General features: G+C 38.1%; 1 protein-coding gene across 1 annotated transcript in view; it reads left to right on the forward strand.

Annotated features, from left to right (window-relative positions):
• CPNE4 (copine IV) overlaps window positions 1–25,729 on the forward strand; it is a gene marked incomplete at its 5' end in the record, with an annotated part of 101,385 nt that overhangs the window by 4,876 nt on the left and 70,780 nt on the right. The window contains 2 exons of the mRNA XM_010189180.1: window positions 3,767–3,850; window positions 4,775–4,864. Coding sequence (XP_010187482.1) covers window positions 3,767–3,850; window positions 4,775–4,864 — 174 coding nt within the window. The remainder of the gene's footprint in view (window positions 1–3,766; window positions 3,851–4,774; window positions 4,865–25,729) is intronic.

Below are 25,729 nucleotides of genomic sequence, written 5' to 3' on the forward strand. Positions count from 1 at the left end.
GCATACCTCTCCCTACTCAGAGAAGACCTGAGTAGAGATGTAACATCAGAGAAGCAGACTGAGGGCTGAAACTGGCCTTGGAGACTCATGAAAGGCAGAGGAAGCCTGTGGGAGCAATTATTCATCATCTGTTACACAGGCTCACCTTTGTAAACCCAGGGGTTCCTGTGCTGGTAGCTATGGGGGTGGCAGAAGACAAGTTGAATCCTAAAGTCTTACAACTTGTGGATAAAGAAGGAGTAAAGGAAGGAGTGGGAATAGGTTCTGGATGTGCTTTAAGGATAAAAAGAAAAATAAATTATTTCTATCCATTACTATCAGTGGTATCTTGAATGGACAAGTATTTTCTTCCTCCACCCTTTAAAGGAAAGCTCCTTGAAAGATGATCCAGATTGTGGTCCTTAAATGAATGTGTCTCCACCTAGGAAAAATATATGAACAAGACATTTTTGGCAGATTAAACAAAATTTGTTGTTGTAATTTAACAGGCAGGATATGGTTGTTGGTTGTTTTTTTTCACTCCCTCCATATTAAACTGCAAGAGTTTTAGAAAAAACATAAAACAAGTAAAACCTACTCAATTTTTCCTGGAGAGGTGTCTGAAACATTCAGTAAAAAATTATAGGAAAGTCACAGATATGAAAGTTTCCTTTAGTTAACTGACTTTGCAGAGATAGAGGTTACATTTTTTTATTGCAGTTCTTGTTTGGAAAGTATAATTGCATTTTAATGTTTTATTGAAGCCCAGTCAGCTCAGCTGGCGCATCTTTGTTTCAAGAGATCCACTGAGAACACTTCACAGTGGAAAGATAACTTTTGGAGAAGTTCTAGTGCATTAATAGCTGTGTCACAATTACCATAACAAGCAGATATGTTTTTATGATAGCTATAATAAATTATGAGCAGCACCAAGGCAAGCAAACTACTTTTCCTGTTCTGAGAGAAGCAGTTATCATTGTCTGGGAAAGATTCTCCAGCTAATGTCTGCAAAACACAAGCTGATACTGCTTTTTTATTCATTTCCCTAATTCTTTAAATACCCTATATTGCTGCTGAAGAATTACCAAAATTATTAGTGTCTTTTGGCTACTTTAGCCATTTTCTGAGGGACCTTTGACTTGTCTCACAAACCTGAATTTTAGAAAGCTGCATGCTATGAAAATTAATACACTAAAATACATGTCAAACTAGGTGCTCAGAAACAGAGGTGGTTACATTTTTAAAGTTTAAGCCATGTACTTGGGTTATTACTGTGTAACTTGTCTATACTGAAAGAATAATGTGCATTATACCACAAGCAAATGCATTATATTAATCATTTAAACGTTATTAAAATACCAAAACAATAAACCTTTATTGCTGCTATTCTTCTTTGTGAGGATGTTCTTGTGAGATAATGCAAAGCTGTTAGATTCAGCATAACAACCAAAGAGCTTTGAAAATGTTAATAGCTGTGAAATAAAATGTTTCTTCAGTATGTCGTGTTTTTGTTGGTACAAATCATCTTCAATATGAAAGGATTTTTTGTTTGTACCTTCATTCTGAAAGGAACGGGGCTTTGTTTTTTGCATTGAAGGAGGAGTGATATAACCTACAATCTAGCATTAAAATCTTTCCTTTTAGGTGGCATTGCCTTGGTAGTTAAAAACAGATATTAAAAATTACTTCCCTTGTGCTGATTTGCCATTTCATCTTTCATGATACTCAGCAGGGAGTGATACTGTATTGTGAGTCTTACAGAAAACCCTGATTTCCTTTTTAAATTTTTCTGCACTTCAGGGTGCATTCTTTGGATGTATCATTTTGAGGTGCTTTCTTTCAGATAACTTGTCTTATCAAGCTTGCTTTTGATAAAGAATCCATTAACATTAAGATTTTACTCTGCTTCAATCAGTATACTTACGTGTGAGAAGAGGCAGCTCAGTCTTTTTTAACACTCTGCACTCTGGATTTTGGTGTTGCTATGATTAAACCAACATCCTCACTCTCTGCTTGTTCTTTTTGCTATGCAGTAGTAGCCTGGCAGAATTTGATCACCAAAGCCCCCTGTATGCTAACAGTTTCAAATGCAGAATGGAGTTCAGATAGTAAATCTACATCAGGCCCTTGAGGCAAACTCTGGAGTTAGTTACAGACTTTTTTAGATTTTATGCTGGTTCTACACACTCTTACACTAAATGTCCTGTAGCCGAGCAATTGGAACAAATGGGCAAACGTATGGCTTTGCTGTTTAGAGCTCCACATGATAAGATTTAACCAATACACGTGCATGAGCTTTGCATCAGTTTCTAAACACACTATTGCCTTTTCTCCAGTAGGAAAATAAACATTTTTCACAGAACAGCACTCTGAACACAACATTGATAGGTATCATTTTTAGGGCATGGAAAAGACTTTAGGTTGCTAGAGCCTTGCCCAAGGCTTCGTGATCCCTAGGAACTCACTTCCTTCTCCAGACATTTAAATGTGGGTGTCCCATTTAAAAACCTCAATTTCTTTGCTTGTTTTGTAATTGTGGAATTGTAAAAATGTCCTAAAGACAAATTTGACCAAAATGATGTGCCCAGACATTGGCTTGCATCTTATGCAGAGCTGTTCCCATCCCAATGGATATACAGCTAATCCAAAATAAGTATGGTGGGCATTTGGTGAGAAGCAAATTGTACCACTATGCATATTACAGTCATTTTTATACTAATGCTTTTATAGAAACACTGTGTGAGAAATCAGAATTCCTCACTTTCCCAAACGGATGTGGAGGTCTGTGGTTTTGGATCTGGCCTATAGAGAAAAATAATCTTAACATGCATACAGTTAATCATGTGGCTCTTTTGAAGAAGAAAATGAAGTAAGGAGTTGCAACTGCAGCAAGTGGGCTGAGTCCATTTGAATCCTGGTCTTTCAACATTGCAGTTAGAAATTTGAATTTGCCAGCTTTCCCCCTCCATCTGTAAAGGAATAACATGCAGCTACTCTTCCACCCCAGAACCAGCATGTCCAGAAGAAAAGAGAGATTGAAATGAAGGAGGCTGTGGTCAGACTGCAGCAACGCTATAGAAAGCAACTTAATTTAGGTTTGTGTGAGAATGCTCAGGGTTGTTAGCTGGATGCAAGACTAAGGGAAGGTGGTGTGTGGTGCAATGAGTACATTAACATCAATGTCTGTCACAGATTTGCTTGTTCTTAACGATACCAAGTAATTTCCTACGTTCCCCTGCCCTGTTTGTCATCTTAACATGGGCCATGTTATCACTCCCTAACAAGAACTTGCTTCTCTAACCTTCTCTAATCCATATTGCCAGTACTTCTGTTATTTCCTAGCAGGACAACGTCTTGGCAAATCTGTTTTGAGAGGGTGGGCAAATAGCGTGAAATTCAGCCCCACTATAGAATATAGTTCAAAGGGCCTTGCATGATAAAACTGATGTGAGAAGACCAAACAGATATGGAGACAGAAAAAAACAAGCTAGGTGGGCAAAGGAGCTAAAGCTCAGGAATCTGGATGGTGTGTAAGAAGGGAAAAGGCTGTAAAATGACAGTTAACAGTTCTACATGTCATGATTGAGTCTTCAAACTGAGAACAGCAGCAGTGCCATGGAAGTCCTTGTGGAACAAGGACAAGAACGAAATATTGCTGAGAGGCAGCAAGAGGTCGCACTAAAACCACTCTGACTCTCCTTTGTCATTAACAGGAAAGCCACACGTGCACTCTGCCTGAAAAACTCAAAGAAGTCTCAAGAGTAACCTGTCCTATATTTTATTTTAGGATTTTTTCAGCAAATCTGATCCTTTTCTGGAGATTTTCCGGATGAACGATGATGCAACCCAACAACTTGTTCACAGGACTGAGGTAAGGAATAGGATTAGATTTATTTTCCAAGGACACAGGTGAGCTGTCAGGAGGAATAGTTTATGATTCCCCTGTCATGAAGGGTATTTCAAGCATCCACATTTAAAAACACTTCTATCTCTTGTGTAGTTATTGACTAATGAATATAAGGTCTTGACTTAAGTGCATGAGAGTAGGGTAAGATGGTACTGAAGCCAAAGATCCAAGTTTAATTAAACTGGTGGATAATCTGTTTGAAAGTCAAGACTTATACATACTATATTTAGCCCAAACTGCTATGGATAGTGGCATATTTTCCCATTAATACTATGTTGCATCTTCATCTTGTCCCAGATTGCTGGTGCTAAAGACATTTGTAATCTGAGTGCTTTACATTTGTTTCCTATGTACCAGTGTCATTACTGCTTCCATGGTAATGACTGGCACTGCCTTAAAAAGCAGCATTTATGGATACAAGGTGGCATGGTGGTACATGTTAATGGTTACGAACCTGCCTGTTGTGGATCCCACAAAGCCTTCCTGGCAAGGCAGACCATGTATCTGTAAATTGATACTGCCCATCCCCATTACCCAGTCCTGCATCTCTTCCATGGCTTCCAGTTCAGGGATGTATTCCACAGCCTTTCCGTTGTGAGTTATGCCCCCGTTGAGTCATTGCAGTGCTGGGACAACCTGTGTAGCATGATCTGTGTGTGGGTCCATTTCCCACTTGTGCTTCTTTCTGGGGCTTTTCAGAGGAGTGTTGCAAACTGCAGGTTGCTCAAGGGCACATATCCTTTGCATGTTGTTCTGCAGACCTCTAGCTGAGCCCTGCTTTCTTCTCTTTCTGGTGAACATACTGTATTGAAAATTGTGGCTCTTGTTAGCATTCTATTTGAAGATGTGCAAATGTTAAGAATTCCCTTCATTTCTTTTCACTCACAGGTTGTGATGAATAACTTAAATCCAGCCTGGAAGACATTTAAAGTGTCTGTAAATTCTCTGTGCAGTGGAGACCAGGACCGCAGACTAAAGGTCAGAAGTCATTCCTACTTTTTGAATAGTTTTACTCATAGAAAACAAAACTTTCAATTGAAGATTGCTACTCTGCACTGTCCTCTTCTTTGATGGAAAAGATGATCACACAGCTGCTTTCTGATTACCACAATCAAATTAAGGATGAAGAGAAGTGGTAATCCACTGTAATCAGTAGATTATGCTCTGTACTTCTTTAAAGTAACCTCAAAAAACGATGGGGCTCTTTTTGCCAATCAGTTGAGTAACTTGAACGCAGCATCATTTAACTGGTGGAAGCGTACTCAAGGGAAGTGGTAGCTCTGCCACCATTTTAGCTGCTATTTATTCACTTTTATGTCTGGAAACCCTTTGTAAGAGCAACACTAATTTATGAGATCTATTGTATGTTTGAAGAATGGAGTGGCCACAGAAAGACATGTGCTATAGTAATGACAGTGTTACTAGTCAACAGAAAGACTGATGGTTGGGAACTTGGAGTTTTCAGTAGAAATATTCATCTTTTTGTGACTAATTTGGGTTAAATCATGGCTGAATCCAATTGTTCATATCAGGTTTAAGTTTAATACTAAACTAAAAAACGTTAAACAAAGAGCACTGTCCCCAGTGTCTATTCAGTCTCTTGGACCTGAAGAAATTACATCGGACCCAGAACTATGTCTTTTTTCTTGCTTACCATACCAAATTATCTAATAAAATTTTTTCCTTCTCCCTGCAAACTTTTCTTCTTATAGCTGCACAGCCCTGCAGAAGCAGTATTATAATTTTTCACTTCTTACATACTGCAGGATGTGCTGTGCAGATAGAAAAAAAGAAAATGTCTGGTGTCTACATCTTAAAATGCATGGTACAAATGGGTGTACAGATAGGTACAAAAAGAAGTCTTATGAATGCTTGAATTTATATTGCTTATGCTGATGTGATTTAAAACCTCACAAAATCAGCACTGTTGTTATGGAACAACACTGGTGCAGACACAGTGTATATGTTTGCATGGTATTAGAGATACACGAGGAAGACACAAGTATGAATAGTTATCTTTATATATTGTTTGTGTCCCCTGTGGCATTGTTGGGCAAAGAAGGTGAGGCCAAGTGCAAAAGAAATACCACAAGAATGAGGAAGTTTGAGAAAACAATGAGAAATGTAGCAAGGAAAAATGAAGAATGGAGTAGATGGAGCAGAGGATACTTACGAGGTCAGACCAATGTGTTTGTGACAAGTGCATCTGAGATGTTGGAAAGAAGCTCAGCACCTCAGGTGGTATAGGGAAGCAGTTGTGAAAGATCTTTCCTTCTATCGCTTAGTTGGTAAATGGTCAAGCCAGTTGTGTTTGGTATATCCAGCAAGGTTGAAACAAAGCTGTAGCAGATTAAATAGAGAATGAGATGCAGGGAAAGAACAGCCTCCATTTTAAATTGCAAGCAAAATTACCAGTGTGGTCTAAAGAAGATTTCTAATGCAAATGAAGACATGTAGAGGAGTTATTTATTTTTGCTTGTGTAGGATGACAGTAATGTGAAGTGTCAGGATAATGACTGTTATCTTGGGAGGCTGCAATTCTATAAATTTCCTGGGTAGATTAAATATCTATAAGTTAGTTGCCAGGAACACAGAAGACAAGCAAATTACTCTGTGTTGTATAAGCAACATAGATCTTCAGGAGAGAAAAAGAAAAAAACAAGAGCAGCCACCCTCCAGAGGTGGTAACATGACTGACTCAAAGGATGGTCAAGGACAAGGAACTCTGTCATTGCTGAGGCCTCCATTGGCACCTCTGATGTCTGGGCTGCTACTTCATGACAAAAAGGAAGTGCTGGAAAAATCACAGAAGGTGCTTGTTTGGATGGAAAGCTCACATCACAGCTCAGGCACAGCTGAGAGCCAAGTTTTTGCTTTTGAATGGAGTGAACTATGAAAGGCTTGGAAAGCAGTTCTTTGATGTACTAGAGAAGGATGAGCCACTGATGGGGAATATAGATGGAGGTGACATAGTTAAAAGAGGTGGGAGTACTGTAGCTGCTGCTGCATTCTGCTAAGGTGAAAGAGCACAGAACTGAAGGAGGCAGTGCTAGAGTACGAGGTACACTCAAAACGTGAGATGCTGAGAGGCTGAAGAAGAGATGCAATGTGACAGATTATCTGTGTTATGCAGTCTCTCTGAGGGTGCACCTTACACAACCAGACACAGAAGGTTGCACCCTGCCTCCTCCTGGGCACAGGATCCCAAATCATCCAGTCCAGTTTGTATCTCACAGTCACTTAGAGAAATCAAATTGCGCCTGCCCATCTTCTTGAGGTAAACTAAATTGAAATGGGTAACATCCCATACTAATGTGACCATATAGGTTTGAGACAAAAGATGCGTCATACTTCTGCTGCTCATGTAAAAAGCAGTTTAGAACAACACTAAAAGTTGATTCTGGTTCTAGAGAGAGAAGCATGCTTTAATCTCTTTGAAACTTGAGATGAGAAGGTATGAGAAAAGCTGAGATTTCAGCTTAAGCAGAAGAATATGAATATAAAGGAGGTCTTTGAGCTATGAAAAGAGTGACAGTAGTTGAATTTGTTTGCAGATGCTGCTGCCAAAAGATAGGCTGAAGAGGGAGAAGGGAAGAGGAACAAGAATAGTCCTTTAGGAGTGCCTGTAGAGAAGATGAGGGGAAAGTCAGGGAAGGAATGGGTGAAAAAAGAAGCAAGGCAAGATGGACCTTATGAACCTATTGACAATTTTCAAAGTAGTCTTGATTCTGTAGGATTTTTTTTTCTTTTTTTGGAGAATTCTTAATTTTATTTTTTTATGCAAGTATTTGTGGGGCCCGATTCAGATACCTGAGTATTTGTCTGAGGCTACAGTTTAGACATTTGCAGAAAAGCTAAAAGTAGCAAGATCTGCACCAGATATTCACGAGTGGAGAAATATTTTAAAAATAATTGTGGCTGTAAAATAAGAGCAAAAACTTGAAGTTTCTTTAAAATTCAGGCCCCTTATAGCTTTTGGTGAGTGTAAGATAAGGCTGCTATGGCAAAGCAGCCCCCAAGATCATTTGTGTTTGACAGATAGCTTATAGTACTTGTCAGATGACTATTCTGTTTGCTTTCTGTGTGGACTATAAATTAGGAATTTGAAGGCAGCATGGGCAGAAGACTGGAAATTACAAGAATCAGAGATGTAGTTTCTGTGATGGGTTTAGCACTGTATTAATACTTTGATTTATACTGACTAAGCATTCCAGTCTTCACCCTACCATGTTTTGGAAGATTTTACTTTAGATGCTTTTGTTTCACTTCACAGAGTATATAGCAATATGTTACTGCTAAACATTGGAAGAATTCCCTGTGCTATATTTAATGTGGGGAGATTTAGTGCATTACAGCTGCCTTGCTGAGCATCAGCTTCTCGTCAGGATTGCCTGATCACTGTTAACAATAATTGCATAACGCTGGGTAACTTTGTACCTGTACCTGCTGTTTCTTTTTTACCTGTTTCAGAAGGCTTAATCTAAGTTAAAGTTTTAGGTGGCACCAGAAGCATTTGGATGGAAATGTCAGCTTGTGGAAATTCTGCAAAGGAAGGGAAACTTCTTAATAACAGCAGACACATTGCAACCATCTCTACCCTTGACTTGACTCTGTAGGCAGTTTGGAGCAATTAAGTCAGCCTTTCATCGTTGCCGCTGATATCACATGGGTACTCAGCTTAGTGGTCTGCTTTGTGGTATGACAAATAAGGATTAACATGGCAAAAATACACGAAAACATCTCAGTTTAACTTACAGAAGTTTGCTCTTTGTAAGTTTTGCACCCAAAGCAGACTTTACACTGTCTGGGCATTTGAAAGTTTTTTGTTTAAAATGTCTGTTTTGAAAAATAAGATAAAGAAGGCCACTAAAATCAAAGCAACCAATAATTAGACTCTCCCTCAAAAGTCTTTTGCTAGCATCCTTTACAAAGTCTGTTAATTTGAATTCCTTATGGACTTTAAAAAAAAGAACTAATTTTGCTTTATTTAGCTGTGGTGCAGAGAGCAGTTACTTTTTTATTGCTCTCAGAACACCCTGTAAAATTTTATTGCAATTATTGCCGCTCTAGGTTTTATTATGAAAAAGGTATATTAGATTTATGGACCTACTGAGGTTTTCTTCCCAGACATTGAAGTCATCTGAGAAGTCTGGTTACACTTGAGTGCCAGTCATAACTTCTTTTAACGCTGATGGTACACACAATCTGTGTATGCATTGAAGTGTACAAAATACTTTCTTGATCCAAAAGTAGCGCGTTGCTTTTCTAATATGTAAAGAGATTCAGTTCACAATGGTAATTACTGACAAACCTAAGTAAGGGATATAATCCTCCCAGGAGCAGTTTTTATCCTAGTCTGCCATGCTGAAGGTCCTATAAATTGTGAAACTTTGGCATTCAAGTTTGGTTTCAGCATGTGAGATACATTGCCATCAAAGGTTTATCTGAAATACAGGCTGGCATTGTGAGTATCTTCTGTTAGGGATCATCTACTGTCCATCCACTCTAATAGTTGTAGGGTTTGTCATTTTCTAGAGGAGTCCTGATAATGTACACTGAAAAAAAAAGTCTCTTTTTGTTTAGGTATTAGATATTGTAATACTTGGGAAATAGCCTAACAAGGTGCTGTAGAGGCACAGGCCACACAGCACACATGGCATAGAGTAAGAATATCTTCTGCTGAAGTTGTACAGAGAACCTCACTGAAAGAAATTCTGTTCATAAGGAAAAAGAAGTCAAGAAAAGCTGAAAGAAAAGCATTGCTGCAGGTGAATTAATAAAAGAAGCTGCAAGGAGAGAGGGAAGCATGGGTCACATCTATACAGAAAATTCTTTCCATCTTCCACCCATATAGGGGAAATTTTTAAAAGAAGAATGTCCATTAGATATTTTTCTACCTGTCAAAAATCTGTATGTTGCAATGGTATTTTTGTTGTCAGTTTGTTTCTTGTTTTGTCCCTGCCTAGCCCAGAGTACACATGAGGACCCTGATTTATGCCTGTACAGCTATGAGTGGGACCCCCAGCTGTGGTTACCAGGGCTATTACATACATCAGGACATAAGGCCTCTGTGTGTATGAATGGCTCTTTGCAGCATGAAGGCCTGAGACATTACTGTTGGGTAACCATGAGAAGATTACCTCTTCCTGTGCGCTTTTAATGAGGTTCAAAGCTGGTCCTGTCATTCTTCCCTATTCTCTCTTATGTCCAGTTGGCTTCCTTGGCTCTGTCCATCCTATCTGTTGGAGTAGCTATGTCTTAGCACACGGTTTGGTATTCTGCTGGAGGGTATCTATCTGCATACACTTGTAGGCCTCAGTATATCTACAATGCTATAATGCTAGTGAGATGCATTCAGGAATTTAAAGGTCATCTGTTTTTCAAATAATTTCCATACTAAGACCTTTATAGATAGCAGTATGTTGGCCTTTGCAATGTAAATTTTCGTAGGCCATGAATTTTTACATTTTTGTGGTAGAACATGGTTAACAAGATCTTCTTGAGAAATCTGCACTTTGCTTAAATTAATAATCTATGCAGTGCCTCTTCTGCCTTGTTGATACCGTTATATAATGTGATCCTTGCTTACAATATTAATAGAAGAAGCTCTGCAGCCTGTGAGAAAGCTTTTGATGTTATGTTCGATGGAAATAGACAATCACTTTATTTTAATTTTATTAATTAAATAATTAAATGAAAAAAAAATAATTTATTAATTTCTTCCCTCAGGGTCTGTTACAGTGTTTTGTGGAGTGGAAGGTTGGATTGTCCTCAAACAGTTATTAACATATTTCCTTCTGATTTCTTCAAAATGTGGAATCTTTCATGCAAAATAATGGATTGTTAGGGGAAAAGGTTTCTTAAAGGTCTATAAGTATATTGGCTACTCCACTCTAAGTTAAGGAAAAGTAAGTAACAGTGGTTACTTTGATATTCTCTGAGTTATTACTGCAGTGTTCTCTAGATCAGTAAGCTTTCAGTGACCTTTAATACTTGACTACAGCTCTGCTTATACAGGTATATTAGAAATTGTAATCCTTCAATAAGCCTTCAGTATCTCTGAGAGCCAGTGGTGAAAATAACTGAGCAGAACCTGTGAAGAAGGCTGAGTAAAGCTTAAGAGACAAGCAGTAAGTAATACATTCAGACAAATCCATTAGTGCTTTTATTCTTCCACAGTTTAGCTGTCATAGAGTGTTTGAAGCACTAATGTAGAAAGATACGGTTTACGATCAACAGCAGTAATTTGTGCAGGATTTAAAAAAGCATGTGGCACAAAGGCCAATTCAAGCAGTGTCAAATGATGATTAGAAAAACATGAACTGAAGGATTTCATGCTGTTTCAGAACAGAAGATGCATTCATTGTTGCTGTTTTCTTTGGGTTTTTAATTCCATGTAGAAAGAGATTGGCACCAAGAACAAATTACAGCTAGGCTAGACTTGCTGTTTATTTACTTGATTGGGTTGTTTCAGTCATACCTGATTAACTACACAATTCTACATTTTCTCCTCCAATTTACTCACAAAATTAATGCCAGTGAAGCCAATCATTCCCTGCTTGCTTACCCTGATGTCACTGAAGAGGTATTTGCATATGGAGTTGTCCTTGTGAAAAGTCTCCAACATCAAGAAGGAGGGACTCAACCTTTACATGTCTTTAATATGAATCAAAAGATGCCTTCAAATTACTTTTTCATTAAGTCATTTCTTTTTCATTAGGTCAAGGCCTTTTCCTGGAATCTTTAGAATAATTGCCTCACTCTTGGAGAGTATAGATCTTTCTTTATAATCTGAATAGTATTTATTTCTTGGTCATTTTAAGGATGTTATCATGTTGTGAATTTCCAGAGAAATTATTGTAAAAGTGACTATGCAGCTGATAATTTTAGATCATAAATTAACTGATAAATTTAGATAATAAAAAGTTCCTTCTTAGTAGTCAAAAGAAGCACCAAAAAATTAGGCTTAAATATTGGGATCTGGTGTATATTTAATAAGCTAAGAGAAATATTTGTATAAGTGCATACAGCTTAATCGAAGTAGGAGTTTTAAACAGTCTTCTGAGTTGATGAAATATTATCTTCAGAATTATTATAAAATAAAGAATGACACACTGTAAAGCCAATTTCTGAGACCTCCTTGCATAAATGCCATTGAACCTTCTTTTCCAATGAAAAGTACAGTAAATGATTCATTAGAACACAATTCTTAAACATTTCTCTTGCTTCCCCTTATTCTCTCTACATCCCTGTGTTTGCAGGTACCACAGTGATTATTAAAAACTCAAGTGACCTACTTCACAAGGTCTACAGTGATTGTGGGGAATTCACTGCAGCTACTTACCCTGTTTTGTCAGTTTGGGTTAATCTATAATTTAGCAATTGGTTTATAATATGAGTGCCTTCTGAATTTATTAATTGCAGCAGTGTGTTTGGAACCCTGATTTGTCTGAGCATGCCAAGGACTGATCCGATCAAACTTCATAAACTCTATGCATGTGGGGTACAATATGTAAGATCAGCCTTAACACAAAGCTGATTAACTCCTGGTGTGTGTGACCTCAGCTCACAGATTCCTTTTTTCTTTCTCTTGCCTTTCCTTGGCTTGATGAAGCAGTTGAAGATGCCATGGAAGAAAATATCAGATTGCAGTATCTGAGATCTGCAAAAATTTAGGAGAGAGAAATAGACTCAAGAAACGAACTTGATCCTGGTTTTGTTAGAGTCAAGGGAACTCATTCTGATGACTTTAATAGGCACTAGTTTGTTCTCCATTGTTGTGACTCCTGGATATATAGCAAATTAATTATCAGGTTAATTAATCGAGATTTGGGTTAATTGATGTTTGTGAAGTGCTTTGAAGATGAAAGAGCTATCCAAATGACAAGTGTTGTCACAACAATTACGGGTGCAAGTGGATTGCACAAGGGAAAGAACATCTGACATATAGTGGATGAAGAGAAAAGAGTTGATATTCCCATTTTCAAAGGAATGGGCTGCTGATAAACATGGTGGTAGAGGAGCTGATACATACAAATGAAATCAGCAGGGTGGCGAGAGACAGGAATCTTCCTCCCATCCATTGGGTGTCTCTGACAGATCATATTTCAGAGTTCACCCTGTAAAAGGAAATTTTTACTTCCCATTCCTTACCAGAGTCCTCGGTTCCATGAGCCCTGGGACAGAAATGAAGAAATTTCTCCCTGACATTTCAAGGAGCATTCATTGTCTGAAATAAGCACAAAGAGAGGCCAATAAACACGCAAAAATGTTACGTATGAATTTATTTGTCTGGATTAGGGGATCTGAGGAGTGTTTTCTGTATTTCTCTTTTGCAAACAAGAGAGGACTGCCTCCAAACAATTTGTACATTGCATTTATTGTGAGCTTTCTTCCATTTGCTTTCTGACTCCATGCTTCCATCCCAAGACAAATAAATACAGCCTTCCGCATCTTTACTATGCAAGTCATCAATATGAGAAATGTTTTGAAGGGCTCTCTCTCACCCTTAATCCCCTGAAATGAAACAGAGACCTCTGTAAGTGCTGCTGACTGTAATCCAAATCAGAGGTGGCTGATTTCTTCACAGGGCAGTAGCTGATAAAGTACTACATTTAAAATGAGACAAAGCAAAGCCTTGGTAATGAGGATCTGTTCCACACTGGAGGATGGGACGTAAGGGATGCTGATGAATTAAATGACCTCTACATTATTCCAAATTTTCAGATCACTGTGTTGATAATGCACTGAACACCCTATAGACCCCAGTATTAGTTGCAGAGCTGCTTACTGTAGAAGTTTAGAAACCAGTGCTACCATTTTGAAATAAAGAATAAAATGAAGCTCTGCTTTCACTAAAACAGATCAAGATTAAGGTTTAACTGTAACCCTCTAAAGCAGCTGAATGCTGTACTGAGAGAAATTTTAAGTGTCGCATACCTTAAAGAAAATCCATCAGTTCCATATCTTTATGTCTAAAGACATTTTGCTGTGTGACTTACAGTATCTCATTATATTAAAAATGGGAGAAAATGCAAGTGTAGCCAGTTTTTCATATTCTTTTTTTATTTCTTTCAGTTCAGACTGAAAAGAATACTGAAGGCAATTTCCAGACAATCTCATTTCAGACTCTCATAAAGAAGCAAAGCTTCACATTGGCTGACATATAACCAACTTATAAAGACCCTTAGTTTCTTTTCAGATATCTTTTTTACTGTGTAAATTGAAAATTACACACTCATGGAAATTCTTCTCTTGTTGTTAAGTCTTGTAATAAATGTATTCTTTGCTATGAACAATATATTTTTGCTACTTAAATACAAAACTTACCTTAAAATTCTACTCATCAATCATATCTTTACTGTTTATACTGTAACTTACTGCCATGCAAAATAGGTTACAAATTGCAGATAATAAAATATATGTATTTTAAATGATAGTATTCTCAGGGAACATAGCATAATCAAATTTAAGGCAAAAAAATACAGTTGTTTAAAAAAATTACATTAAGTATCTTCAGGAACCTAATTATAAATTAATGTTTGTAATACTCTAGGCAGCATTAGGGCAGAAACAGCTATTAAGTGTGTCTAAATTTTAATATTTTAGAAGATGTCTTAGTACATAGGGGTAACTTGAAAAGTGTGAATTTTATCTCATACTGGAAATATGTATTTAGCCCTTCCATACACAGTAATCTCACCTACCACAGATTCTATTAAAACAATTCAGATCTGCATTTTCCTTTTGCCAAAGCCATGTTTCCTCCAGGCTAGATGACATACACATTTTGTAATGTGTATATACATGCGTATAATGTAGATGCACCTTACATAATAAAAGGAGCTGTGTTTTGTAAGAAGAATGTTTTCTTTATGTTACCAAATCTAAATTAAGCATGTTTGTTGTGTATATTGCATCTCCAAGTGATTTGGAAAATGCTCAATAGCTATGCTCTACAAGACTCTCCAGAAAAATAATTTAGCTGATCGCAGCTCTCCTGGTGGTAATATTAGAAGAAATCAAGGCTCTTGGGATCATCGACTTCAGTGTGTTTGTGGATAGTTGTTGTTCTGTTTGTTCTGAAGGTTTAACATAAGGTTGGTCACCACTGGCTCTGCGCTTTGTGTGGAATTTGGTGCTAGAATAAAAGTTACTTGCCACACCTTCATCCCAGTCCCCCTCAGTCAATAAGAAATCAGGACCTGCTCATTCACTGGGGACACTGGTGTATCCAGTTCATTGCTGCTGCTGAACAACTCAAAGGATGTACAGGCTGTTTTGGAGGTAAGATTTCTCTGTGACCATGGAGCAGATTCATATCCTGAGTGCGACAGGCATTGTGCTTGCTTTGCCTGAGATTAACAAACGGATAATGTTTCCTATCACAAACATACTTGTTATTCCCCTTCTGAAAAGTGCATGGGCTGTCTGTAAATCCTTAAGTGAAAGAGAAGGTGAGTAATGTTAGAAATAATTTCTCAATATTACCAGGATTGCAGACTGTTGAGTCTTCTAGTCTGCTTGCAGAAGAGCTCCTGAAAAAAGGCTATGGCTGGTCTGCCCCCTGCACTCTAAATTGCCTGGGTCTGAAATTACAATATAGAAACAGGAACAGCGTAAACACTTGATGTCTTAGACAACTCTTTAGATATCGGTTGCCCCAGATTTGTTCATGTCTAATAATCACTTATTACATTTTAACCATTGTGTTGTTGGCTTAGAGTTCCTCTTGAGTCTCGTCTCTTTTATTTCAGAGAAATTCTATGATGCAGTTTCTTTTCTATACTAGGAAATTTTCGTATGGAATGCCAGCAAGATCTGTTTAGCCTCACACACTTTTCCACACTCTTGCAAATACTTAACAAGTGTTTCAGCAGTAGAGGAGGAGTATTGGAGAGACAGGGACTTTGTGATATCTCTTAACCAATGATAACAACAGTAGGACAAGTACTGTCATTGCATACCCATCTCTTAAATTGTAAACACAGCATTTTACAGAACAGCATCTCAGAGATCTGAAGAGTGAGTATGATCTGCAGTCTTAATGGAAATGAAGTAACTGCAGGAGCCAAGGGACTGCACCATTGTATTGAGTCCCCAAAGAGGGTAATTGCTGGGTCCATTCATACATTTGTGCAGAATGCAGTTACATGTCTTTTAAGTGACATAGTTTCTGATGACAGCTTTTCCTGGAATACAGGAAAAGAAACAATGGTTGGGAAGAAACAGAGAAAGTTATCAGAAAGGTTTCTGATTATCTCTGCTGGGACCAGATATTGTTTAAGGTGACCTGGAGAAATGGAAATACAGAGTGACAAAATTTGTAGATGCCAGAATCATCTGGAATTGTTTTGACTTCAAAATGTCACAAAAGGTTCTTATTGCTAATGACAAAGAAAGTCAACAGAAATTATCAGAAACACAGAAAGGCTTCCTTCTGCAAAGAGACTAAATTCAGAAAAGAGAAATAATCTTATAGAGGTAACTCTGAAGACATTAATATCTTGGGGGGAATGATGAAGGAATGGTTTGATTATTAGTCCTTAGGGTGCATGAACTTGTTCAGCACCAGGAACAATGCTTAAAACAAAAGGAAGTTCTGTTTCCATACAACATAGTTCAATTGTGGGATGTGTTGCCAAAGGATGTTGGGAGACCAAAAACTGTGAAAATTCTAAAAATGGGACTAGAGAAATGATTAAATTGTTATTGCCTTGGCTGGCTATTAACAGCATATATCAGATGCTGTCTTCAGCTACAGTAGAGTGTCAAGTTCTTGAATGCCAGTAAGTGGGAGGATATGGGGAAGTAAAGATGAAGGTATCTTTCCTTATCTTCTATAGTCTCTTTCTCAGTATTCACTAACATTTGACAGAAAGACAATACTGATATCACATACTTCTAATACTGTCTTATAGTGAATGCTGTTGCACCAGTGGGCTTGTAGCTTTCAGAGTGAAACTTCAGTGCTGATTTTCATCTGAAAAACATCTAAATGCTTAGGGTTTAATTATTTGACACATTGAGCATGTTTATAGCAAGGGATCATGGTGCAAGGTTTCTTCTCCAGTACAGCTTCATGAAAAGGTGAAAGGTAAATGGTTTATTTAGAGCTGAAGTGTTTCCAGTCTGCTATGTATAAAGACATACATAGATAAACCAGGCTAGTGCTTTGCTTTTCTGTGGCAGCTGCAGTAGAGCATAAAGGATTCTGCTGGATGCCTTCAAATGCTCCTTGACCCCGGCTGCAGATGCACAGCCCTCTGCTTCATTTCTTTCCTGTATACATTAGCTTATACATTTTTCAGAAGAATATTACACTTCAACAGAATCCCTGCTTGATATCAGCTATTTCTCTTTCTTAATTAATCAATTTCTAGTTGCAAGGAGAACATCTGAAAAATCTGATGCCTAGATGTCTGGAAAGGCAGGCTTATTTTTACAGGGTAATTAAGAAGTAGGCTACTTACATTAGGCAGTCATGATTCTTCTCTTAGACAGGCAACAGTGTTTCAGACTCCTGCTCTTCAAAATATTGAAAAAAATACTTTGTTAAAGTTGTGCCAAAAATAACTGTTTGACTTACGACCAGGCTAAAATGTGGGAGTAAAAAATTTGTCTATGGTCAGATTTTAAGGGTATTTTCTTCATAATACTACAAGCAACCATTCATGATTCAAAGGGAACCTGGGGTGAGGGGGTAATGTTGCTGCAGACTGATGGTAAATGTTAATAAATGAGTTACGTTGATCCAAGCAGTGCTGAAAGTTATCACTTAAATGTTTCATGATACAAGAAAGGAAGGTAGCAGGACACAACCAGATTATGTGACAGGTTCCTGTGAGGAAGTTGGCTCTTCCCTCCCTAGGTGCCCACTGCCTAGCCAGTCTGAGCTGTCTGGGAAGAGGCAGGATCTGGCCGTGGGGGACTTCACTTTGTAGTTGTCTTGGGCACGGGAAGAAAATCTATGCTTTTTCCCACTGTCTTTTGAGTATGGGATCCCTCTGCTACAGTTCAGCCCTTCCTCCATCCCTAGGCCCTCTCCTGGGAGTCCTGGATGGCCCCAGATCTCACATTTGGCAGGAAACGGTTGAGATGAGGGAAGTAGAAGCATGGCCTGGCTCTGTCCATTCACCGTACCAGTCTGGATATGGGTAATTCATACAGATTAAAGCCTACCAGCCCTGTGGAGGGCAGAGGTGAAGCAGAGTGGATGTGACAGAGCTGGCATCAAAAGGTGCCATGTAGTTAGAATGGAGGTTGTGATAGTATCCAGCTTCCGGTGATACTATGGACATTTGAAACTGTGAGTCTGCTGCAATGTTATTGTATGTTCTGTCCCTAAAACTATGGCTCATGCTATACTGAAGCTGTTTTGGAGTGTGAGATAATGGAATTCCTCATCAGAATGCAGCATGTGCTTCTCCAAGCAGACTTATGAATATGTAAAGCTTGCACAAAATAATTAAAAATCACTAACTCATACTTTTAATCATCTCATGCACATTTTAAAATTGAGAATTGTGATTTTAGTAGCCTAAATTTGTTTGTTCACAGCACTTGAACCCTTAATCTCCTTAAGACCTTTAAATCCTCAACACTACATAGCTTTAAGGTGACCTGCAAAAGCGAAATACAGGATCCTGGTAATGTAATGTTCATTGAATGCTCTCCTAGACTGACTTGCTCCTGTTTTCCTGGCTGTTCAGAGTATTAATCATGTACTTGTAAAGTTGTTGACATTTGAGTTCTTTCCTTCGATCTTTAATGATACAGGAATAGGGCTTGATATGTCTTTGAGCAGCATACAGCTTCTAGTGCTGATTTCTTTGGCTGTTTCCTGCCTTTCTACAGAGAGCAACAACATTCTCTCCCTCATAGCTGTCATTGCTGTATGCACAGGGACAGACTTGCCACCAAGTTTAAGATCAAGATCAGTTAGAGGATAGATATTCAGAGAAGCTTCGGAGGTAAGGATGAAGTTTGTGGGAGAGGAATAATGCAAGGGAAGATAATCCTTTGTTAGTCTTTTTCAGGCAAGTATTTCTTTATAGGCAAATAACTGAGGTCTTCTGTAAAGCTGGGTGTTTTCTCTACAGGATATTACTGTTATAAGCACTGTATTATAAGCACTGTTTCATCTTAAAAGGCATACAGAAGCTTGTCTTTGTTTAATTTTTTTTTAATATTTGTTTTTCAGGGAGTACAGCATTAGCAGAGGCTGGTACTGGAATCAGTTCTGCTTGTGATATTTTGGATGTAGGATATGTGTTCCCCAGTTGCAGCTGCAGGTGCAGTGCTCCCTCACGACCCCAAATGCTAGAGAATCTAGTGAATTCTGCAAAACATAGACATATTGTTAGTACTGAAAGCTTCCCTTATTTGTTGCCAGGACTGTGAGAAATGAAAAGATGCATGTTTAGTGAGCACTATTCTGTTAATAGTTGCCAAGAAAAACCTTCTTCCTTTACCTTCTATATATTATCTGTCCATCAGCTTAGTCTAGTTACAGGATATCCATTGCTACAGTATTTCAGCATTGTGCAAGTTTTACTTCTTGGAAAATTCCAAAATTATTGATCATTTTTCAAAAATATTGTCCTCTTTCTTTTAGGAAAGTTTACACAAAATGCAGTGATGCAGGATTCTTTTGACTTTTAGATGTGTGCTTTGACTTGATGTTCTGGAGAGAGAGAAATACCTGTGCAGGTCTGCAGCAGAGTCCTACAATAGCAATCCCACAAGAACTCTTAGTGAATAGCCTATTTATGCCAACACAATGCTGTACTGAAGGAAAGCCTCAGGATAGCAGTGTGTTTGCTCCGTTTTTCATCTGTCCCTCTTGCTCATACCATCTTTAGGCTTAATATATGCCTCCCAAAACCAGCATAAATACAAAGGGCCAAAGTTTGTCAGAATTTTCCAGAACTCTCCAGAAGGGAGAGCCACCCTTGACGAAGACTTGGACAGGCTGGATGAGTGAGCTAAGAGGAAATGTATGAAGTTCAACACGGACAAATGTAAGGTCTTGTATGTGGGAATACATAATCCAAGAATGCAGCTGAGACTGGGCTCCACCTGGCTAGAGAGCAGTCCTGTGGAAAGGGACCTGGGGGTCTTGGTGGATGACAAGCTCAATATGAGCGAACACTGTGCTGCAGCTGTAAAGAAAGCCAAGAGGATGCTGGGTTGCATTAAAAAGGGCATCACCAGCAGAGACAAAGAAGTCATTATTCCTCTCTACTCAGCACTGGTCAGACCACACCTTGAGTACTGTTTTCAGTTTTGGTCCCTGCTATACAAAAAAGAAGCAGACAGGTTAGAAAGGGTCCAGAGAAGGGTGATGAGGATGATTGGAGGACTGGAAGATCTGCCATATGAAGGAAGGCTGAGAAAATTGGGCCTGTTCAGCCTTGGGAAGAGAAGGCTTAGGGGGGACCTTATCACCATGTACCAGTACATAAAGGGTGGCTACCAAGAAGATGAAATCTCCCTTTTCACAAGGAGTCACATCGAAAAAATGAGGGGTAATGGACACAAGTTGCTTCTGGAGAGATTCCGACTGAACTCCAGAAGAAATTTTTTTACCATGAGATCAATCAGACATTGGAATAATCTCCCAGGGGAAGTGGTAAATTCCCTTACGCTGGTCAGTTTTAAGAGTCAGCTTGACAGAGTGCTAACTCAACTCATTTAAACTATACTCTTACCTTGAGAGGTTGGAGTAGATGATCCTTTTGGTCCTTTCCAACCTGGTATTCTATGATTCTGTGAAATTTTTTCACAAAAACCTCCTGCTTGGTTCAGCTGAAACAATTGGAATCTTTGACAGTTTTGCCAGCCTATTCATCGAAAGAAGTCCCCCCTAAAACCAAATGTATTTATTTTTTTGCTACTCAAAACAGCATTTCATAGATAAATTTTGTTTTCTTACTTTAAATTTTAAAACTGGGAATTTAAAGCTCGTCACTTTTTCTGTTTGTTTCTTTCTCTTTTTTTTCTTTTTAATTAGTTTGGATCAAACCGGTCATATTGTGTAATGTTTTGTAACTTCAAGTAAAGATAGCGTTTCATGTAGTTCTGTTCCTGTGCAGGGAGACTGTCTAGCGACAGCTCAGGGTGACGTTCCTGGGGGACGAGCTGTACGTAGTCAGCATCTTTGCTGCTCAGGTGCTGATTAAAGCTCCCCTCATGGTTTGTAGAAAAGCTTATTTTGGAGTAATACATTTCAGGTAGACCAGATCTGTACTTCCCTGTTGTCACGTATGAAAAGGGACCACCAATGAGTCATTTTAATTTTCTTCCTGGTATATTTTGTAAGTGAAGTATCTCGAGTATATTCTGGAAATCTTAAAATACTGTGTGTATTTGGTGCAGTACTTGAGAAGTTACACTGCCATTAGCTTTGTGATACAACACTGCTTTCACCTACAGGAGACAATGTTATTAAAATGAATGTTACAGCACTGCAAGGAGCAACTGCATGTTCCATTTGCTGTCATTTCGTACATCAGAGAAACATAACCATATTTGAGCATGAATACTTCTATTCAATGAATATGAGCAGATTTCTATTTTGAAATTAATTGTGCTTGGACTTTATAAAAGCAGCTTAATATATGAGGTCTTTTACACTCCACTTTGATTTCTTAAAGGCTGAACAAGATGCCTAAAGCTTCTCCTCCTTAAAAATCAATTTTTCATGCGGCATTGCCATGCTAGTAATAATTCCTTAGTGCCTTTTCCTGTTACAGACCTCAGTGATTTTATCTATAAAAAAGAGGTAGTAGTAGCTGGAAAAAAGCCTATTAGCTTATTTTTTCTCCTTCCTCTCTGTCCCAATTAAAAAAATAGCTGTGAAGTAAAATGGTCACTAACTTTCTTTCTTATTTCTTTCTAGCTTATGACTCATCTCCAGTGCATTGCAATTAAGGAAAAGTTCTTGTTGACCCATGCTATACTTAAGCATCTCAGAGAGGGGTAGAACTTAGGAGTGTTCCTGATTAAGTCTTTGTTGTTGTTTTTGGGTTTGTCTTTTCTAACAGAAAATGTGCAAAGTTCTGTTACTCTAGCACAAGTCAAGCAGCAGGTAGGTTCTTTGCTCATACTTTCAAGTTCTTCTCTGCTGAGCCAAAAATATTTTTCTGCTTTGTTTTTGACTTTCCAGTGCTTTTTAGCCCAGTTTCTTTCTCCTCTGCTCTCCCTACTTATCTCAAAGACAGAAATGTCTACCAGAGGCATTTCAGTGAGACACCTTTTCTTCCAAGGAGTTTTTTTTGAGAGGTGATGAATCTCCTTTCCACTTGGAGTCTCCATTGCCTTTTAGTGATTTCCAAAAAGGGGCTTAATTATTTCATACATTTCTCAGTTATTGAGAACGGCTATTACATCTCAGTTAATGAGAGACAGGTGGATCCCAATTTACCAAGAAGTATTTGGTTTTAATATCTATGTCTGACCTTGTTCCTACATTGCCTTGAATTTTGTATCAAACCTACCTTAAGGCAAATACAGGCCTGAGCATCACTTCTTTGTTGGTTTGTTTTTCTCTCCACTGATAACTGAAGGGGGACAATCACATATCTAAAAAGGATACTACTCAGGATAACATTGAGGAATGGTACCTTAACTTTGTTCTAGCCATTTCTGTTCCAGTTCTGACATGGTTAGCCAACACATCAGCATTTCTAAAGCATGGTTTTTTCTACAGGTTTTATTAATGCTACATTTACTTCCAAAACCCCCTCAGAAATCCTTAAATATTTTGTTATATCCACTATATTAAAAGCATAAGTAAAGCTTATCAGTGAAGTGACTTAAACCATAGGAAGGCTTTCTTAGCTGGGATGAGATTGCAGACATTCTTCAGGCCTGGGTCTGTACTGAGTACATATAACAGACCTCCCTAAGTTTCAGGAGACATCCCCTGGAAAAAATGAGAGTAATTACACAGACTTCTGCTAATATTTTAGAACTAGATACCCATAGATGATTACAAAATTGTAGAATAATTTAATCTGGAATGGACCTTAACATTTTGAATTCAAATGACCTTGTTAACAGTATTTCTCTTAGATGAGTAGGTAGAACTAGAAAATAAATATGAAAGATGTTTTTATTTCTAAGCCCTGTCCCTGAACTAGAAGTAAACTGATACCATGTGAGCTAAGTCTGATTCAAGTGCTTTTGACTGAAATACACTAGAGATTTTTGGGCTAGGATTTAAAAAAAGTACCAATTATTTTTGTGCACCTAACTTGAGGCAGTCTAGGAAGATTTGACTTTTCAAAGAGATAGGTTCTCAGCACTTTCTGAAAAGTCTCTTGAAGGTTCTTAAGCTGGAGGAATCAAAATCACAAGTTCCTGATGAAAAATTTTGGTTTGTGAAGTAATTTCTGTATTTTGTCTTTATTATTTTGTCTAGATATATATCTAGGCCCCCTCTGTACTAAACTGCCTGTTAAATTGACTGACTTCTTAATTTTTACAAAATAGAGGCAAGGATTGTCATTCCTGGCAGGGGACAGTTAATTGTCACGTTTGATGAATTCCTGTGGTATTTTTCAGTACTTCTGAAAGACAGGATCTTTTAACACAGTGAGAGCACATCACTAAAAGACGCTTCTGCTAACTGCATTTATAACTTCAGCTAATATGCTATGGTAATAAATAGCCTTTTTATGTAAGTGAATGAAAGATTAGAGTCATAACCACTGAAAGAAGCTATTCCTTTTCTTTCCTGCTTTCTTGTGCATTCATTAAATACATTTCTTTATTTCACAGTTTCATGGTGTGGAACTAATGTATCTTTCCTTAATACATTTACTTAATAGATTTAATATCTGGTGTTTATTCAGAGCATTTCCTTCATGGATTTTGAAATACTTTACAATAAATTATTTTATATACTTGTGTCGTGAAGCTGGTTAATAACAATACAACCAACCTGGCAAGAACTAGAGAAAGTAAAGCCTAGACCCTGCCATTACCTCAGATAATACTGCCAAGCACCATTGTTCAAAATAATGAATCGGATCTCAGCAAGTAACACAAGTGAAATAAAAGTGTAACATTTCTAAATACTATTGTATACCTTCTGTTCAGGATTTCAAACTTCTTTTATATGTAGAACTCACTTTTTTTTTTATATGTGAGTTGAGATACAGTCATAGGACTCTGGGAGGTCACACTTAAAAATGTATGATACCTGGGACAGGTCACAAAACATTTCTGATTTAATGTAGGGACATCATCACTGAAGCAGCATAGCCAAGAAATTCTGCCCCTTAAGTCCATTTTTTTCCTAGTGCCAGTGGATGGGAAGAGTGATAATGTGTACATAGATAATTTGATTGAGATCACATCAGTGTCAGAACCAGGGCACACTGCCACTTGTTCTTGACACTCAGCAGTGCTGTAAGATGGCTGCTAAGCATCAGCAGGTGTTTTCCATCAATGATTGTCCACCAGAAGAGATTGATTTAACTGCATCTGAAAATTCATGGAAAGGCACCTATTTTGACAACAATTTTCCTTGCGAAATATTTTAGGCAGGATGAGAAATTCTGGTTAGAGTGACAGAAAGCAAGCGATTAGCACTGCAAGAGCCCAGGGCCTGGAACAGCTGGCTGAGGTGTAGAAAAGCCATTTGAATACAAGTCATTCACATATTGGCTAATTGCAAGCTGATTTTACCGGTCTATTCTATTGAAGCAGATCCACATTGTATAATTGAGCTAGGGGGAGTGAACAAAAGAAAGGCTGATGCTATCATCCAATATTTAAATGCTCTCCTTTGATGTGGGAAATTCAGGTTCAAAACCTTGCCTTAATAAATATTTAAAGATGTATGCAGAGCAAAGTAGCTCCAACAGAGAAGAGAGAGAGGCTCCAAGCAGAAGCCTAGAATGGCTCCTATCTTAGTGGATAAAGCCTGTCACTGAAAAGCTGGGAAAATTGTGGAGCACTAAGTCAAAGCAAAAAGTGCCCAAACCACAGGGCAGAAATATTCTTTTCTGTTTCCTCCCTCAGTCCCTAAGAAAAATGTGAACAGTCTCCGGTTTGTCTTGATACAGAAGAAGGGAGGCTTCTGAAAGTCCTCCAGGGAGACAAAAACATTTTCCCCTATGCTCTCATTAGAAAAAGGTTTCTTATTTACAAATGCTATCAAGGACAAGTGTATCAGGCAGGATCCTAGAGGTATGCAGGACAGCTAGGCTGTTGACTAAGGAAAGGAATTAGACTATAGCGTGAGGAGCCAACAACGCTTAATAAACACGATTCCCTTTAAAAGAAGCAACAGCTCCTTCTTGGAGATCTCTTCATTAGCATATCTGCAAAATATACTTAGCCAGCTTGGTTATATTTACCTCCTTTTAATAGATGAGTAAAAAAAAAATGCACAGAAGTTAACTCCTGGCCCCAGATTATTCTAGGAGTTTCAGACGCTGCATCTTGTGCTCAGGTACCTACAGGTCATTTCAGAACATGAAGCATTTTGTTCATACATTTTCCAGATGAATGCAGCAGTAAGATGGTGAGAATTTAATTATGTGTAACAAGTTGACATCTTTCTGCAAATTTCATAATTTATTTCTGCTCATACTTGCATAGTGCAATAGTGAAATGAAATTATGACTTCAAAATAGGAAGATCCATTTTCAGTGATTTGGATCTCCATTAAGGACCATGTCAGCTCTTTATACACTACTGAAATTAAGCCTAACACAGCTCTGTGAGCAGTCAGAAAGCAACATGTATGACAAATATTGAAGAAATTTCTATCTTGTATGATGTTAGCTTTTCTGGAATACAGATTTCTCTGAGCCTTGAGTACTCTCA

The sequence above is a fragment of the Mesitornis unicolor genome, unplaced genomic scaffold (genome assembly GCF_000695765.1).
Source record: "Mesitornis unicolor isolate BGI_N332 unplaced genomic scaffold, ASM69576v1 scaffold15807, whole genome shotgun sequence".
NCBI lineage: Eukaryota > Metazoa > Chordata > Aves > Mesitornithiformes > Mesitornithidae > Mesitornis > Mesitornis unicolor.